At 40.5% G+C, this 18,029-nt stretch overlaps 1 protein-coding gene across 1 annotated transcript in view; it reads left to right on the top strand.

The window, feature by feature from the left end:
- The window catches only part of MYO16 (myosin XVI), a 441,248-nt gene that overhangs the window by 47,109 nt on the left and 376,110 nt on the right, over positions 1-18,029 (top strand). The window contains exon 3 of the mRNA XM_044913335.1: positions 5,465-5,608. Coding sequence (XP_044769270.1) covers positions 5,465-5,608 — 144 coding nt within the window. The remainder of the gene's footprint in view (positions 1-5,464; positions 5,609-18,029) is intronic.

The raw sequence follows: 18,029 nt of genomic DNA, 5'->3' as shown, positions 1-18,029 counted from the left end.
TGGCTAGTGGGATTGATGTTCAGTACAAGGGGCCATATGGAAGTTCTAGAGAGATTTCAAAGATTTTAAAAATTGCAACAAATTCAAATTCATTTTCCTACTGATACAAATCTGTGTGTGTGTCTCTCTCTCTTTGTGTATCTCTGTCTCTGTCTCTCTCCATCTGTCTCTGGTTGTAGAAAAGTTTTTAACCACTGAGAACCCATAAATATAGGACAAGAAAAATGGACAATGATTAATCCAAATTGCTTCCTCTCTCCCCACCGCTTCTAGAGAGTTCAGAGATAATTTTTTTGTTTAATAGCAAAACTGTGCTTAGCACATGATACCCACTCAATAACCGACATCTGGATCAATCTGGATGTTGTCCCAGTAACTCTTTGCTAGTCTCTTCTGCCCTAGTGGCTTTGAAATCAACACAGAGGAGAAAAAAAGGAAGTGTACCTGAAAATGTATAGACATTGAGAAAACTAATGTGACAGGTTCAACCCACGTTTAAAAAAAGAAAAAAAAAAAAACTTGCAAAAGATAACTGTCATGTATGAACCAGTGAATTTAATGTGAGAATTCAGCTTTTGATTTTCTGAGTGATAGATTTCAGGGTTGCTCAAGACATGCTCATTAGCCAACCAGAAGAACTAAAATACATAAAATATCCCTTATGACAAGAGGTAGGGAAAAGACAGAACATTTTAAGTTTAAAATTGTCTGTATTTGTTATTTGGTTTCTATGGTTTTTAGGGTCTTTTCAGCTGAATCAATACTACGCATTGTATTGGGTTTGTACATCGAGAGACGTTACCTTTGTTTAGAAACAATTCCAAACAGTGAAAGAATGCATTCCCTGAGAAGCTGTGGACTGCTGAGTTAGTGTGGAGAGTGTTCGTTCTTACTAATCCTAGGCAACTCAATAAACAGTCTTGGAGGAAGGAGCTATTTGTGGTGTTGCTCTCTAAGTATGCGTTAGGAGGCAGAATGGAATGTTTTGATCATGGATTGGGATATTGGGATTTAGTACTTTAACAGGGAGCCAGTCTTCATGGGGGCAAGCCAGGGGGTGGTAAATAAGTAAAACGTGGTGGAGGTTTCTGGGTCCTGGAGGGAAGACATTTTATGCTTTCAGAGAAGGTGGGTAACCCAGTATTGCTGTTGTGCTCAGACTGTGGGGATGACTGTGATTGTAGTCCCTAACTTTGATGAATGGGGAGAGCGACCCTTTTGGGAGAAGAGTGAATCTTAGAAAGTAGCACACTGAGGTGAACAAATGGTGACTCTAAAAGAATCAATAAGCTCAGGGGCGCCTGGCTGGCTCAACCGGTGGAGCCATGGAGCTCTTGATCTCTCGGTCATGAGTTCAAGCCCCACGTTGGGTGTAAAGCTTACTAAAAAAAAAAAAAAAAAAAAAAAAAAAAAAGAGTCAATAAGCTCAGAAAGTGGCCAAGCTTTTTCAGGGCCTGATGGGAGAAGAATTTTACCTACTCAGTGGAGGAGGCTTCAGGAGAGATGGTATTTCCAGACAGATAGATTTAGGTTCTGTGGACATTCCTAGGTAAGGAGGGTTTATTTGAAATGGACTAGGTTCCAGAGGTTCGCTGGAAGGAAGTACAGTGTGTGGACTTGAGGGACCTGGGGGGCTGGTTGATTAAGAGGTTTGGCAGTTCAAGGCAGGCTTCACAGGCACATGGTCCATGTGGTCACTCCAGGCTTTGTGCTCTGCAGGACCCATGCTTGGTTTCATCCTCTGCTGTCACCATCTTAAAATTCTTAGTCATTTTTTAAAAAGATGGATTTATTTATTTGAGAGAGAGAGAGGGAGACAGAGAGGGTGTGGGGGGAGGGGCAGAGGGGGAGAGAGAATCTTAAGCAGACTCCACGCCCAGCACAGAGTCCGACTTGGGGCTCAATCTCACGGTCCTGTAATCATGACCTGAGCTAAAATAAGAGTCAGATGCTTAACTGATGGAGCCACCCAGGTGCCCCCAAATTCTTGGTCATTTTTGAATAAGGGGCCCCACTTTTTCATTTTACACTGGGTCCCACAAATTATGTAGCCCATCCTGCCTGGACCTTGGAGAGGCAGAGGACGGTGACGGGAGGAGCCAGGGGAGATGACTAGTGGTGTCAGAGCTCTCTGAAGGTGACCGAGTGGCAGTTCAGCCCCCTTCTTGCTCCTGGAAACTGTTGCCAGAAATTGGTTGAAGTTGGATGAAGAACAGTCTGAACGGGGAAGGAAGATTTGCTAGCTGGGAGAAAATTCTTTCCAGTGAAAATGACGTTTACTATCTAACAATAATGTTGTAAGAACATTGTAACGGGAATGTTCAACCATCGTAATCTTTTCAGACAAGTGTGATTAGAAGGTATTTATTGCTGTCAAATTATTATTCATGATCCTCTGAAATGTGAATCTAAAAATTACATTACTTGAGAGAGGCTGATATCATTTTCCACACTGTATCTAATTAACTCTTTTTTGGTGAAAGACATGGAAAAGCCAAACTGTAGGTATCTTTGAATTGTAAATGTGGATTCCTGAGGTGCAGGCTGAGGAGATCTTGACAGACAGGGAAGGAGGAGGTCGCATCACTGTTGATTATGCAGTGAGTTATCAAAAGGATAAAGAGAGCGGAATAGGCATTACCTGCATGTGAATTTCCTGAAAGAAATTGGATCCAGGCCCCAATTCTAAAACCTATTTATTGAACCTTTATACTCTGATCCTCATCTTATTAGTCATTGTGCCCAAACCTGCAGCTACAGTAGATGGGGCTCTGGGTCATAGTGTCTTCGTTATTGTTACACATGATGCAGTACATCACATAGGCAAAGGTCATGGTTCAAAACTGAAACTGATCCTTCCGAGTTCATTGCCCAGGTGCTTCCATGCATCCCAATACTGACAACCTGTGCTTATCTTCCTTCATATGGAACCTGTACCATGATTTTGCACCACCCTGACCGTACGTTCTTGAGACCACCAGGTACTAGAAGAAGATAGGAATGTTCTTCCATGACTGTATTATGATTGGGAACCACAATTCATATGTCTTCTTTTTTCTGTCTTTGGTGAAGTATCAGCTCAAATCTTGTACGTAATTTTAAGAATTGGGCTATCTTGTAATTACTAATTTTAATGCAAATTAAATAATAGGAAAAATATAAATCAACCCATGTGTAGTCCCCATTTCCAGTGCTTTCAGTTTGTTTGGTTACTGTCTGGAGATTGCCCATGGCTCACCAATGCTCGGTTCCCTTTTGAAAGTCCTCTTCTGCTCTGTCTCACTTTGTGTAATCTACATTACCATCTTCAGGTTCACCAGTCTCATCTTCTGCAAGAGCCAGTCCATTGTTGATCCCATCCATTGGTATGTTTTTCATCACAGCCAAGGTAGTTCTCATCTCCAGGAGTTAAATTTGAGTCTCTTTGCTGTCTTCCATGTCTCTGCTTACCATGTTCAACAGTTGCCCAATTTTTTGAACATACGGAATGTAGTTATTGTAACACTTTAAACATGCAGGTTTGCTCCTTCTAACAAGTGTATCACTTCTAAGTTGGCTCCCATTGATCACTCTTTCTCCTCCTTGTGGGTCCTATTTGCTTGCTGTCTTGTATATCTGGTCATTTTTCCTTGGATGCTAGATGTAGTGAATTTTGTTTTGTTGGGTACTGAATATTTTTATATTTCTGTAAGTAATCTTGAGCTCTGTTGGGGGGCATTGAAGTTATGTGGTTTGAGGCTTTCAGAACTTGAGTTTAATTTCTAGGTGGGAGTAGAGCAGCTTCCAGCTCAGGGCTCGTATCCCTCCCTTCCACCCCCGCACTGAAGCAAGGCATGTCTGGTACTCTACCCAGTGCTGCATCGATTAGAAGGCCTCCTTCCTGGTTGCTGGAAACAGACACTATTTCTGGCAATTCATGAGCTCTGACTCCTCTTCTTTTTCAGGGGCTTCTGCTCCTGACCTTGGGTAGATTCCTAGAGTGTGTGTGTGTGCCGATCACGATTCTTCCGTGTACATGAGGGGACCGACCGCAGATCTTGGAAGTCCTCTCTCTCTCTGCAGCTCTGTCCTCTCTGTGACTCTGTCCGGTGCATGCTGGCCAGCTTGGTCTCTGGACTTTCAGTTCAGTCCCCTCTTGAGTGCCCAGGGTGACCGGGGTTCTCCTCGCTGTGCGGCGGCAGCTTGGGAGGTCCCTCAAGGCAGTGAGCTGGAGCAATAGCAGGAGCAGGACTGCCTTGTTCCCTCCCCAGCTCTCTGAAGTTATATTTTGTCTGAGTGTTTTTGTTTTCGTTTCAATTGATTCGGGCAGGAATGCCAGTCTGGGCCCTGTTACTCGATAGGGGAAGTCCTCGGGTGATTTGTTTTTAATTGTCTGATGCAGTGACTTGTTGACACGTTGGCATGATGGTACTGCCAGTGGCAGCATCAATTACTGCTTTTTGGGAGGGGAACCTGTCTGATACATCCACATCCCATGGAAAGCGTGTATCTTTCAACCCAGAAATTTTGCTAATAGGTACTTAGGTTATTTAGCATAAGTCTGTTTTTTTAAACTAATTAGGTAATATGCACTTGACACTCATGTAGCCTGTAGATAGAAAATATCAGTCTTATACTAGGACCGGATAATTTATAAGGTCCGGGGCAGAATGAGTATGTGGGACACTTCAATAATTATCGAAAATTCATCATGGCAACAGTAGAGCCTTAAACCAAGTGCAGGACCCACCTAAGCATGACTACAGAGATTGTGCACCCTCGGAGCCAGCCCTGACTTCGAATATTTTTATGAATTTTACCTATAAATAATATATAAAAAGTAAGAGCAAAACAAGTCCCTGGAGAGTTTGATTTAGTAGACTATGAAATTTCTATAAAATACAGTGATTAAAATTCATTTTAGAAGATTTTGAAATTAACCATAGTTAACTGTTCCAAGGTGGCACCATGGACTTTTTAGTTGTCTTATACAGCTAGGCTGAAGGCTGCATTTGGATGATGGGGGATGAATTTAGAAGGACCACAAAGGGTCTTATCGGTCTTGGATGCAATAAGGTGGTGAAACTTTATTCTTTGACAAAATTCAATGACAAAATATGTACATTTTAAAGCAGAAGGATCATATGATCAAATCTGTATTTCAGAAAGATAATTCTGATAAATGGTCCAAGATTTTCTGGTAATCCTATCTACAAATGTGGAGGACCCAAATAGTGAAATTTTTTCCTCCTTCTTAATATCTGTCCCTATTTTCTCATTTTTATTTCTACTGTGTATGGATGCCATTTCCCCTTGAGTCCTCCATCCTCCATATGCGCCTTAGCTTATAGGTTAGCTGGAGAACAGTTAGCCCCATCTCTCAATCTCTAAATTGGCACTGAAATTTTTATCCCTGGGCATTTGCAATAAACCTTATCATAGTTTGAAATACATTCCTTTTTTTTTTTTTCATTCTTTCTTTCAGTGCGCTCGGTATGATAATGCCTTCATTGCCGAGATCCTGATTGACAGAGGGGTCAATGTCAACCACCAGGATGAAGACTTTTGGACACCAATGCACATCGCCTGTGCTTGTGATAACCCTGATATTGTCCTGCTGCTTGTACTGGTAAGTAAAGCAATTTAGTTTATTACCATTTGAAGATTTGACAGCATATAAAAGGCTATATATTTAACTATTCATATTTCACAATATGTAATACTTTGGTTGCTAAAAAATAAAATGTGTATGTATGTCATCCTTTATTTTCCTGGAGTTACAAGATAATTAGAGACTAAGGTTTTGGGTCACAGAGTTCATAAAACAAATTGTGCAGATAGCATGTGAAGCTCTACTCCCCTGGTATTTTTTCTGGGAAATTATGTGCCTTAATACTTTGCAAGTGAGTCCTAACTAAAATGGTTTCATACATGGTGTTTCTTTCAATCCATTCTCTTAATTTTTAGCCAGCTAGGCATACAGTAATGAGATATGGCAGCTATTGAATCTTATTCTCTTGCTCACATCTAGTAAAGCAGTGTCTACAACATTTCTTTACAAGAAAATGAAAACTTTAAGTATAAAACTCGCTAGAGTTATTTGTTGCTGTGGTTTTCAATTATAGTTTAGACCCTGACATTGATCCTCACAACATACTTTAATTATTTTGGAATTGAGATTTGGGATTTTTTTCTGGTGAGTTTATCTCTAACAAAGATTTTAAGAAATTATGCAGGATTTTTAGAAAACATGCACATCTCATCGTCTGATTATGTTGCTTTTCTTTGGCAGACAGAACTGAGAAAGAGAAGCTGGTTTCATTTCATGTGTGATCATAGAGTTAAATCTATAGTTTCCAGATTAACATGGTCATAGTTGTGCAGTGACCCTTTTCTCACATCAGGTACAGAGTAGCATTTCTGACAGTTATGTTCTGCGGTGACCTTCATTTAGTGATCATTTAATTAATGTTTATTGATTACTATTTTTAACATAATTCCTGCGCTTGAGGAAATTATAGCTTGTTCGTTCATTTGAATATTTGTTGAATAACCACTATGTTCTAGGTGCTACACAGTGAACAAAAAGACATTTTACATTATAGAGTATGACAAAAACAAGAGCAAGCCAAATAAGGGCTCCACTGAGAAATGTGGTTAGTAGATTAAGCAAGAATAGAATGATTACTTTTATTTTTTTTGTTTTTGAAAATTCTATTTTATTTTTTTAATTTAATTTAATTTTATTATGTTATGTTAGTCTCCATACAGAACATCATTAGTTTTTTTTTTTTTTTTAAAGATTTTATTTATGTATCCATGAGATACAGAGAGAGAGATAGGCAGAGGCAGAGGGAGAAGCAGGCTCCCTGCAGAGCAGGGAGCCTCATGTGGGGCTCAATCCCAGGACCGTGGGATCACGACCTGAGACGAAAGCAGACGCTTAACTGACTGAGCCACCCAGGCGCCCCAGAACATCATTAGTTTTTGATGTAGTGTTCCATGATTCATTGTTTTCGAATAACACCCAGTGCTCCATGCAATACATGCTTAGGTTCTTTTTTTAAAACTAATTTAGCTAATATGCATTTGACACTCATGTAGCCTATAGATATAAAATATCAGTCTTATACTAGGACCAGATAATTTATAAAGTCCAGGGCAGAATGAGTATGTGTAAAACACGGCACTAAATAGACCACAACGAAGACTTTGCACTATGATGGTGAAACAAGAAGGCCCGGCATTGGCTTGTGGGATCTCTGTTGCAAATGTGTGCACTGGTTGACAAGAATTTTCCCCATTCTGCTCAAGTGTGCGAACGACCGCGGAAGTGGAGCCCAAGGATTCCTTGTGGTATTACAGAAAAATTCTGCCAACAGAAGAATTCGCAAAGGTGGAACCTGTGAATGATGAGGATCCCTCTGTTTATCACTAAGCAAAACAATGGACACTTTCTTAGAATTTTAAGTATGAAATAGAAATCATCTAAACCCAGTATATTTTAGGAATTGGGTGGATCAAAAAATGATGAATTTCTGCAAGAAGTTTTCAAAATTTATACAAAGAAAGTCTCAGTATTTTTACAATTTCCAGCACGCAGCTGGATAGGGTTTTGGAGTTTCCTGGAAGTTTTACAGAGCATTCCTATGATGTGAGCAGTATACTTAATATATAATCTTTATTTTTTTATAATAAGAAATCAGGTATCAGAGAGTTTCCATAATAGAATAACAAGTCAAATCTAAATGTTTTGGCTCCTCCCAAAATAAAATTTTAGTGCACTATAATTTTTTATATTTATATATAATTACACATGTATTTAAGTATTATGTGGAATATATATTGTAATTAGTTTGTCCACTGAGAATTTTCTTTTCCTTACTTTTATTGATTGTTGAGCATCTCACATACGTACATTTTGATTTTTCATTCTACATTATCTAATTTTAAAAATATTTTCTAACTTGCTCCATATTCAAACGCTAATGTTCTATAACTCAGAATTATATCTAGTTTTTTTTTTTTATTATTTCAAGGTAATTGGCTATTTCCCAGATTTTAAGAAGCTTTTCTATTACTCAGGAATATATCACAAAGGCTGATAAATGATTAACTCAAATCATGTCAGGTCGTCTTCTCTAGAAAATCTTGATTTCCTATTTATTTCAGCATGTTTACGTATGTATATTTCTAGCCTGTTGTATCACTGCATATATACCTTGAAGAAGTACTTCTGGAATATGCTCAGAATTTGCTCAATCCCTTGCCTGTGGAGGGAGGGACAGTAGGCTTGTCTTTGCTGTCCCGTGCCTTGGGACTGACTGCACAGGGAACAATCTCTGAGGAAGCTTGCTCAGTTCTCCCTTCTTTTCTCATATGACTTTGAGTAAAAGATTTGCATTTATTTCAGTTTTCTGAATTTTCACGTCTGATTTTGCAGTGTGGCCGCAGGTGCTACTTACTCTGCCCTGTGAGAAGTTCCAAAGCCGGGCCACATCTGCACGTTTTAACAGTCCATTGCATTTGGAACCATTGGAAATACATCCCTTTAATTTGGTGTTAATTGTTTTGAAAGGAAAATAATAGAGTAAAAGACTGTAGGATGCTTCTACTTGAGAAAATAATATACCTGGGTTACTGATAAATCATCTTGGACTTTTTGTCTTTCCTATTGAAAAACTTGGGAGGATATAATATTCCACATATCCTGGAATTATTTAGTAAACATTACTCCGTAAAGGGTAGCTATTAAAGGTGATTGCAAGAAATGAGTAATGGACAACAGAAGGATAAAATGTCATTTTAATTAGTTTTATTTATAAAACAGTGAATTAATTCTGTTACATACTACCAGGAGACCTTTCAAGGTATTTTTACTCCTTGAAATCAGAAAGCGTAGGGAAAATATTAGCAGATGGATAGTCATTTACTAAGTGAGGCTCAGCAATATCTTTATCATTGTTTCACTTCAGTAACAATGGAACGATTACTGGAAATTGCACTGAATGTTTTCTCAGTCCTTGGCCTTTTGCGTGCGAACATCTGATGTTCATAATTTTTGTGCCTGTTGGATAGTGTCATGGACCATGTCTAATGGGTAGTGTGGAACCAGATCATTTTAATGGGTGCTGCAGGTAACTGCCAGAAACCAACAACTCTGTCATAACTGAGATAGTAAGGGATATTTCAAAAACATACTGCTTACTTTGCGTTAGGTGGCATAAATTGATAGATCAAAAGTAACTCGTTCCCCAACGGTGCTTATTTGTTGCTTAGACCATTCTTGGGTTAAATGTTAGGACATGGGGTAGCCTGCTATTTAAGAAGGTGATATCCTCCCTAGAAAATGAGCTATACATCCAGATGGTTCAAGGTAAGTCTGATTTTCCAGTAAGACCTGTGGCAGAGGGCCTGGCGTCATTATCAGCTTTTTATGTAAATGACCCCAGACGCAATATTAAATCTCCCTTAGCAGTTTCTCTTGCCTTCGGCTTCACTGACAAAGTAAGTTTCCAGGCTTGAATGCCTTTGACTTCCACCTAACAGACAAAATCAACAACAAACTGTTAATTTTTTTCCTATTTATTCACAGCCTTTGTTCCATCCTGAAAATGTATTCGTTTCCCTCCTGAAGCTAAATTCTCCTCCATCCTCTCTAGACTCTACTGACTGCCACCTGTCGAAGGATTTCTCCGTCACTTTTCCATCTCCCATTTCCATGGTCTTTCCATTGGGCTCCTCCTTTAAATTCATAGTTATGTCGCAGTATCTTCCAGTAATTAAAAAACTAAGGAAAAGCCTGATTAAACATCTTTCCTATAATTGTCACCACGGTGTCCCTCTCATTCTTATAGTCAAGCTTCTCTGAAGAGCAGCATGCTTTTGCGGACCCACTTACTGCCTCCCAGCCACGCCTCCACGCAGCCAGGCTGCCTGCTATCCACGCAGGCATCCACCACATCACATAGTGATCAGTAATTCTTATTTTGTTGTGGTAAGAATGCTTAAGATCCACTGTCTTAGTGAAACTCAAGTGTACAAAACCGTATTATTACTTACCGTCACCATACAGTACATTTGATCCTCAGAGCCTATCCATCTGCAACTGACCAGTGGCTCCCCATCTCCCCCACCCCAGCCCTTGGTGACTACCTTTCTACTGTCTGTTTCTATGAGTTTGACTTTTGTTATTGTTCTTATGTTGTGTTTTTGTAAACCTATCATTACCTGACTCTTCCCATGACTAAAATCTATGGTGAAAATTCATCCTGACTTATGGTGAAAATTCTCGCTCAGTATTCACAGTGATTAAGACCATAAAAGTGATTTCAGAAAACAGGCAATAATGTGTGCTTCATGATAAATCTATAACTTGACATAAAATTCTTTGAAGAATGGAGGAATATGTTACACACCTTTCATAGGCATCTGACAGAAACATGAGCACCTGAGGTTTTTCCCAGGCTTGTTAAGTTTGAGAAACACACATTTCCATGTCCAGGGTCTAAGGACAACTTCCTTAGGCTTCCTAAGTTCATTTATTTAAGCTTCTTATTTAGTAAATAATACTGCCTCTTCAGAAGTGCTTTTCATGATAAATAACATTTTCATCTATATTTAAGACAATTAAAAATTTAATAATTTGCATTAATACTGTAAAGCATTTAGATTTGATTTCTGAATATCCTTTTAGTAAGACATTTTGTTTTTCTAATTATAGGACCAATTCACATTTGTTTTAGAAGCATTGGGAAATATAGAAAACCCAAAAGAACATAAAAGTCACCCATAATCCCACTGGTCAGAGAAAGTCAGTATTAACATTTAATAAATGTCCTTTTGGTTCTCATTGTGTGGGTGAGTGTAACACACACATAATACTTAGATTTGTGTTATATACACACTGTCTCATTTAGTTTTTTTTATTTTTAGAGATTTTTTTTTTATTTGAGAGAGAGGGGGAGAGAGTGCAAGCAGAGGGAGAGGGAGAGGGAGAATCTCAAGCAGACTCTGCACTGAGCGCAGAGCCGAACGTGGGACTCAGTCCCAGGACCCTGAGATCACAACCTGAGCCGAAATCAAGAGCCAGACACTCACCCCACTGAGCCACCCAGGCGCCCCACATATTGTCTCTTAAATGTCACAAAATTATTCCGTGTTTTTAAATATTTTGTCCAAACACACATTTAGTGGCTGCATAGTGTTCCAGAGCTTAGATGCTGTAATACTTTTGAGTAACTTAAGCTGTTTCCAGTTTCTCACACTTAACAATGACGAGTAGTTTGTAATTTAAGAGAGCTGTTATTCACAATGGAACGTAGTTATCAGTTTTATTTCCTCCAGGAGTGAGGTGGAATGAGTTGAACTAAAGAGAGCTGTGAGGGTGTAGATGGATGTCTATACGTCTGGCTCTTTCTAAACGAGATGCGCTCAGTTGAGGGGTTTTTCTAGCTACTACCGACCGGATTTCAGCAAACGAATTGTACCGTGATGCTCTGCTCTAAGACGCTCCTCAAGTGAAATGATTGACTTATACCTCTGGAGTGATTCTAATAATGCCGGCCTTGGAAGACTGGCCAAAGAGTTACGGCCAGAGCCCTAGGTGAGAAAGGCCATGCCACTGGGGTCTCCAGCCATTTCACACGGGGCCTGGGCTCCTGCTGTCGGGTCACAGACACCTGGCCGTGTTTACATAGTGAGAAACATCACGCAGCATTTCTGCTCTGCTTCGTTTCCCCCTCTGACCTTGCCTTCCCTGTAAGGGCTCAAGAAGGGCTTTGGAATGATGAAGTATCGCCCCTTGTGGGTATCATAGCGTGGGGGGTCATTAACGAGTATGACTGACTTTCAGTCTGGGACGGGCCTTCTGTGTCGACGGCACTATGCTGGGTGCAGGGCCGTGAAAGAAGAAAACCAGGAGAGGGACCTCTGTGTTAGAGGCTGCAAGTGGAGGTGGAGGCCACGTACGGGAGAGATACACGGTGCTGGATGAAAAGATGTAATGAGAAAGGAGTAAGTGATGGACTGAGTCTCATTTCCGTGTAGATAGAGCTAACAATTTTAAACCCAAGAGTGAGTCAGTCTGTCAAAGGTTGTGGAATTCAGAGGAAGAGGATTCTGATTGGAATGATACTGTTGAGCGGACCCATGTGCTCTGTATTTGGGGAGGGCATGAATAAGGCTTATAATTCAGGATGGTGAGTTGTAGACGGTGTTTTGGGTTTTTTCTGGCTGAGTGACTGTTGTGGAATCCCAGCAAGAGAGAGATTAAGCCTCGGAGTCAGTAGTATCTTGAGTGGAGGGAAATCCCATGACTTTGCTATCTGTGAAATTGTCTCTATCGAATAAAGTGGAAGAAGAGTGACAAGCTTTAGCCAGCCCCTGGCTTGGGGAAACAAGGGCATGGGTTAGACAGAGGGTTTGGGAAGACTTCCCCCAGGAGCTGATCACTAAGGTGAGATCTGAAGGGGGACCCAGGTGTGTTCATCAGGGGAAGGGGGAGGATAGAATATCCCAGACCATTGAACACCTTGTATATTAGACTCCTTGATGAGATGAGAAAGGGCAGGTCTAGAGGAGGCCAGGGGCTTGGCTGGAGAGAGTGGGAAGAGCATGATGAGGAGGGAGAGGTAGTTGGGACCCAGTCAGATGCAAGGGGAACCTGGCTTGGAACCTGTGAGGATGGGTAGGTACGTGGTCAGATTGTCACATGGAAATGATCTCCCTTAGCATAGTGAGGTTATCACTGCAGCTTCGGTGAGGGGAGATGAATGTTTGGACCAGGGTGGTGAGGGGCATGAGGAAATCTGAAAAATGGTTATAAAACAGTACATATAATATGGTCCTGTTTTATAAGAAATAATAATATATTCATATGATCACATATATATCCATTTATAATTGTATATAGATACACTGTAGACATTTTTATAAAGCTGATATAATTTCTGTGTGACTTTACAACCCAGTAAATACATGTATTAACAGGACAACTTGCAAGGGTGTATTAAAATGTATCCACTAGCCGTTTGCTGATTTATCCTTTAAATGACAATGAGAATATTGAAATAGAATGCCATAACAGTTGTCTTAGAGATTTTTTTTTTTTTTTAGATTTTATTTATTTATTTGAGAGAGAGAGAGAGACAGAGATAGCGAGAGAGCATGAGCGGGGAGGAGAGGGAGAAGTAAGCTCCCTGCTGAGCAGGGAGCCTGATTTGGGGCTTGATCCCAGGACCCTGGGATTGTGATCTGACCCGAAGGCAGATGCTCAAGCAACTGAGCCACCCAGGTGCCCTGCCTTAGAGATTCTTTTTTTTTTTTTTTTTTTTTTAAGATTTTATTTATTTATTTGACACAGAGAGAGAGAGAGAGAGAGAGAGGGAACACAAGCAGGGGGAGTGGGAGAGGGAGAGGCAGGCTTCCCGTGGAGCAGGGAGCCCGATGTGGGGCTCGATCCCAGGACCCAGGGATCATGACCTAAGCTGAAGGCAGACACTTAACGACTGAGCCACCCAGGTGCCCTGCCTTAGAGATTTCTTATAAATTTCTAAAACACTGGTTCCCATAAATATAATAAATTTAACCTTTAATATTAACTTCAAATGTTCTTAGAAACTTGTAATTTAAAAAGTAAATTTTACCTATTGGAAAAAGTAGCACATTTTAGCATGGCCCACAAAATAAAAGCCTTTTAATGGGATTATTTATTATAATACAAGAAAATCCTGAAAAAAATATATTATATTAAGCCAGTATCAATTAAATATTTACCCACTTTCAAGAACATTACATCTGTGATAAATTTAGTACGAGAACAGTGCTTTGAAATTTTTATCTTTGTCTTTAGAATATCCATTTCTAGTGCTGGAACATAATTTATAATAGGAATTTCCAACACATTATTGATGGTTGGAAGGTATAGATAGATCAGAAATATCTGTCATCCAAGTTTCTACAGTCACACTTAGAGTCGATTTTATGATACAGTTGGTGTTAAAGTATGATTGTTTCAATGTTAACTTAGTGCTGCTAACATACACACTGCATCGTCAGACCACATATAGCCTCTTACTACAGGGGAGATGCCTTGACTTCCAGTTCAAATTGTATTTTTCTCAAATTTTCTTCCCTGTAGGTCGATGACTGGTGTGCCAAGCAGATTTTGTCCTGTCCCTGTGTCCTCTAGGTAGAGCTTGCTTGGGAGTTTATATTTTACTAGCGATGACTTGAATTGAACCATTTCTGTAAGAGATCACTGTTATGACAACTGCTTAGTTCCAAGGTGGTTAGATTTTCAGTCTTTTCAGCTAACGGGAAGAGAAAAGAATCAAGTCATTTCCATCAGCATGAGCATCTTATGGAGAAATGTTGGTCTTTTGATTCCAGTCATTAGGGCTCCCTCCTTGCCTGCATTGGAAGAGGAGACCTGGCCATCACTCTAGCTGCTGGATTTGGGTGATAGAGTATTTTTTACTTAATTCGGAACTCATCCCAGGGACTTGGGTGCAGTGTTTATGAATAAATCAAGCTCCACCAAATCAGAAATTCCTTCACAGTCAGATATAACGAAACATTCAATCTTTAAACCATTTTTGAAAAGCACGTTATTGTACCAGGACAGTGCAAACTATTACCTTATTTGGGGGCATTCATAAACACCGGACCCAGAACAGTGCATATTTCTGACCAGTGCTTTAATCTAATACCTTTGCTGTCATTCATGATTCTTGACACCCTTATTTCTTTTTCAATATTATCTCTGTTACAGCAACCAGATCTGGGTATTTTAATATTAATAAAAATATGATGTTAGGTAACTTATACTTTAGATTTTTTCATATTCAGTGAAGATATTATGAGATCTATTCTTTTATGTGTATAATTTAATTCAGAGAGCTTGAGCCAGGACTTGCCAAATGAAAATCACTCTTTGACAGATTTTGTAGGCTATGTTCTCTTAATGATTGAGTCTGTTTAAAAAAAAGAAATCATAACATCTCAGCTTTCTGAAGATTTTTACTTTAAGAACTGTATAATTTGCAGATAATATAGCAGAATTCCAAGATTCTCTGTTGAAGTATGAATAGCCATTAGTGATTTTTGTGTAGATGAGGCAGGAATGACTATGTCATGAAACGCACACATTATCCCCATGTCTACGACCGCTCGCGTATTTCTGACATTTTTTGTGGTGGGCACATGGTATTTTGTGCTGTTTATCAAGTCACTGACCAGTTAGGACTCAGGAGAAATGCAACGATCTGTGTTACCTGGGAACTGGGGAGGAAGACAAGGGAGTATCATACAAAAGATGTGACGCGGGAAAAGTGCTGTCAAACTAAGATGCGTTTGAATTTAGCTCCATCTGACCACCCGGGGCATGTAGAGTGTGCAGGAAAACTTAGTATGGGAACCATCTGGCAGTAATTGAAGACTTGTAGTAAAAACTTTGGGTTAAAACCTTTAAAAACTAGAAAGCAGGTAGAAGCGTAGATAGGAGTAAAGAATATATGTAATGAAAGATAAGACAACTTTTTTGGCTTGAGAAAGTAAATTAAAAAAAAAAAAAGGCTGAGCCAAAGTGATGCCATAGAAAATCCAGTTACCATTCAGTATTTTCTGTCAGCCTAGAAGAAGTAGAATGGAATAAATCTGAAAGCTTAATTTCTTAACAGAAGCAAGAGAGGCATTTGATGGTGGTATCCACATGACCCTAAGGCTGGGGACAGAAAGAAGAGAACTCTGCCAGGAAGCACCAGGCAGGACAGCTTCGACAGCTGGGAGGCTGTGCAGCATGGAGCCCCCTCTTAGGGGCTGTGCAAAGTGGGTCCAGCTTCACGGGCTGCTTGCCACTCTCACTGGTTCTCAGATTCAGCAAACATGGGTTCTAGAATTGCATCGTCAGTCCAAACACTTGCCTTGCCCTGCTGGCCTCAGCCATGGGGGGACACAGTTACCACTTGCCTCCATTCTCCAATAATGGAACTGGTAAATAAAGGGATTACCGTAGAAAAGGGTTTGGGCATCCACAGTCCAGGCGCATCCTGATGAGGCGTTTCCAGACTGTGCCTGGAACTGGATTGTCTAGCTCAGCAGTGCCCAGAGCCCTTGGATCACAGGGTCCCCATTTCGCTCGGATCCTTCTAGCATACAGAGGCTTCACATTACTCTGAGGCAGTGTGGGGTTCTAAGAGGGACAAAGAGTCGGCAGGGACCCCAGACACCTTAGAAAATCTCTCTTACGACCAGACTGTGCCATGAAATGCAGGTGACAGCTGAGGAAACTTTTCAGGGGAGCCAGAGGGGAGGAAGGACACCCCGCCGCCTGGGGAGTTGGCTCTAGCCCCGATCCAGTGTCCTCATCTCTGTGACTCCTCTGAGTAGAGTTTAGTTGGCCGTGTAATTACTTGAGGGCAGAATGTTTGAGATCAGGGAGAGTTAATTGGAAGGTCAGAGAAAATCTCAAAAATGGGAGTATTTTAAGAGACTTCACTTTTTCTTTTTTTTTTTTAATTCAATTAGCCAACATATTAGTACATCATCAGTTTCAGATGTCGTGTTCAGTGATTCATCGGTTGTGTAAACACCCACTCCTCATCACATCACGTGCTCTCCTTCATGCCCATCACCCAGTTCCATCTCATCTCCAAGGGAGAGGACGCTTCATCTTAGTGATGTCATTGCCTGGGTTTACGCAGTCACGCAGCCCGACAGGGATTCACCTGGGGTTTGTCTGTTTCCAAAGTTCGTGTCCGTCCCCATCTCCGCCACCCCTCTGTATCTACTGTCTTTGTTGTGCTTTGATGCCGATGGGGATTATTTTGTCAATTTAACTGGACTCCTTAAATTGTAAACACCTTGAAGGTAGATTCTTTGCCTTAGAGTTTTTATACCACTTCTGCATCCTCCTCTGAGAACTGCAGATCCTAAAATGCAAAGGGAGACCTCAAAACCTGGAATAGAATTACGGGATTCAGAGTTTGGCTGGGATCCTGTCCCATCACCTCATCAAAAGAGGTCCTTGCACTGTCCCAGGTGTAATGATGGTCTGGGGCTGGGTTTAGAGAAGAAGCCACCTCTCCACCTTGCAGAACTCCATTGATAGATCTGCTCAGTTGTCCTTGAATCCAGATGGATGTCACCTTTTCCTGTAGCCATCAGACTTCCTGCTTCTCACAGGTCCTATTCTCTGAATTAGTATAAATTCTAATGACTTTTAAAACAAGAAAGCCATCCTCAATAAGCTGTAAGCTGTCAATCTTCCTCTCAAACTCAGGTAAAAAATGAAAACACTATTTTCAAAAATATCTCTGGTTAACTTATGATGTGAATTCATTCATTCAGTCATTCACTCATTCATTCATAAAGTACATTTTTTATTGAGAATCTGCTGTGTGCCCAGTGCTACGCTTGCTCCTAAGGATACATGAACAACAAGAAAAACAGGGTCTTTGGCCGTAAACACTGATACTCTTGTGTAGTAGAGAAAGTAAAAAATGAGCATAAACACTAATTAGTTTTTAGTGTATAATCATTAATATATTTACATCAGTGATTTTCTGCCTGCCGTGTGTCAAATCTCAGCTTCGGGTGAGGGCTGTGATGGGGTAAATCTGAGAACCTCGTCCTCGGGGCTCCGGGGCTCCTCACCGGAGGCAGTTCCTTTGCAAGAACATCACCTGAAACGCTGGTAAGTCACTGTGGGTTTAGGGTGTAGTGATGAGAGTGAAGGAAAAATTGATGATATATTTTGAAGGTGAAATCAGTAGTAATGCAGGGTTTTGTTTCTGGTTTTGTTTTAATGTCAAAGAAGGAGAGGGAATTTAAACATGACTCCAGGCCTTCTGTGTTTGGGAAATTGGAAGGGATAGTGCAAACACCAGTGGAGAAATACTTTTCTGTGGGAGGGCCATGCGTTCCTTGTCGAACATGTCAAGGTCAGGATCCATGAAAGATGCACCTGGAGAAATCCAGGAGGCAGTTGGTCCTGGGACGAGAGAGAGAGAGAGAGAGAGAGAGAGAGAGAGAGAGAGAGAGAGAGAGAG

This window comes from Neomonachus schauinslandi, chromosome 3 (assembly GCF_002201575.2).
Source record: "Neomonachus schauinslandi chromosome 3, ASM220157v2, whole genome shotgun sequence".
NCBI classification, from domain to species: Eukaryota; Metazoa; Chordata; class Mammalia; order Carnivora; family Phocidae; genus Neomonachus; species Neomonachus schauinslandi.
This window is presented reverse-complemented; position numbering and strand designations above follow the sequence as displayed.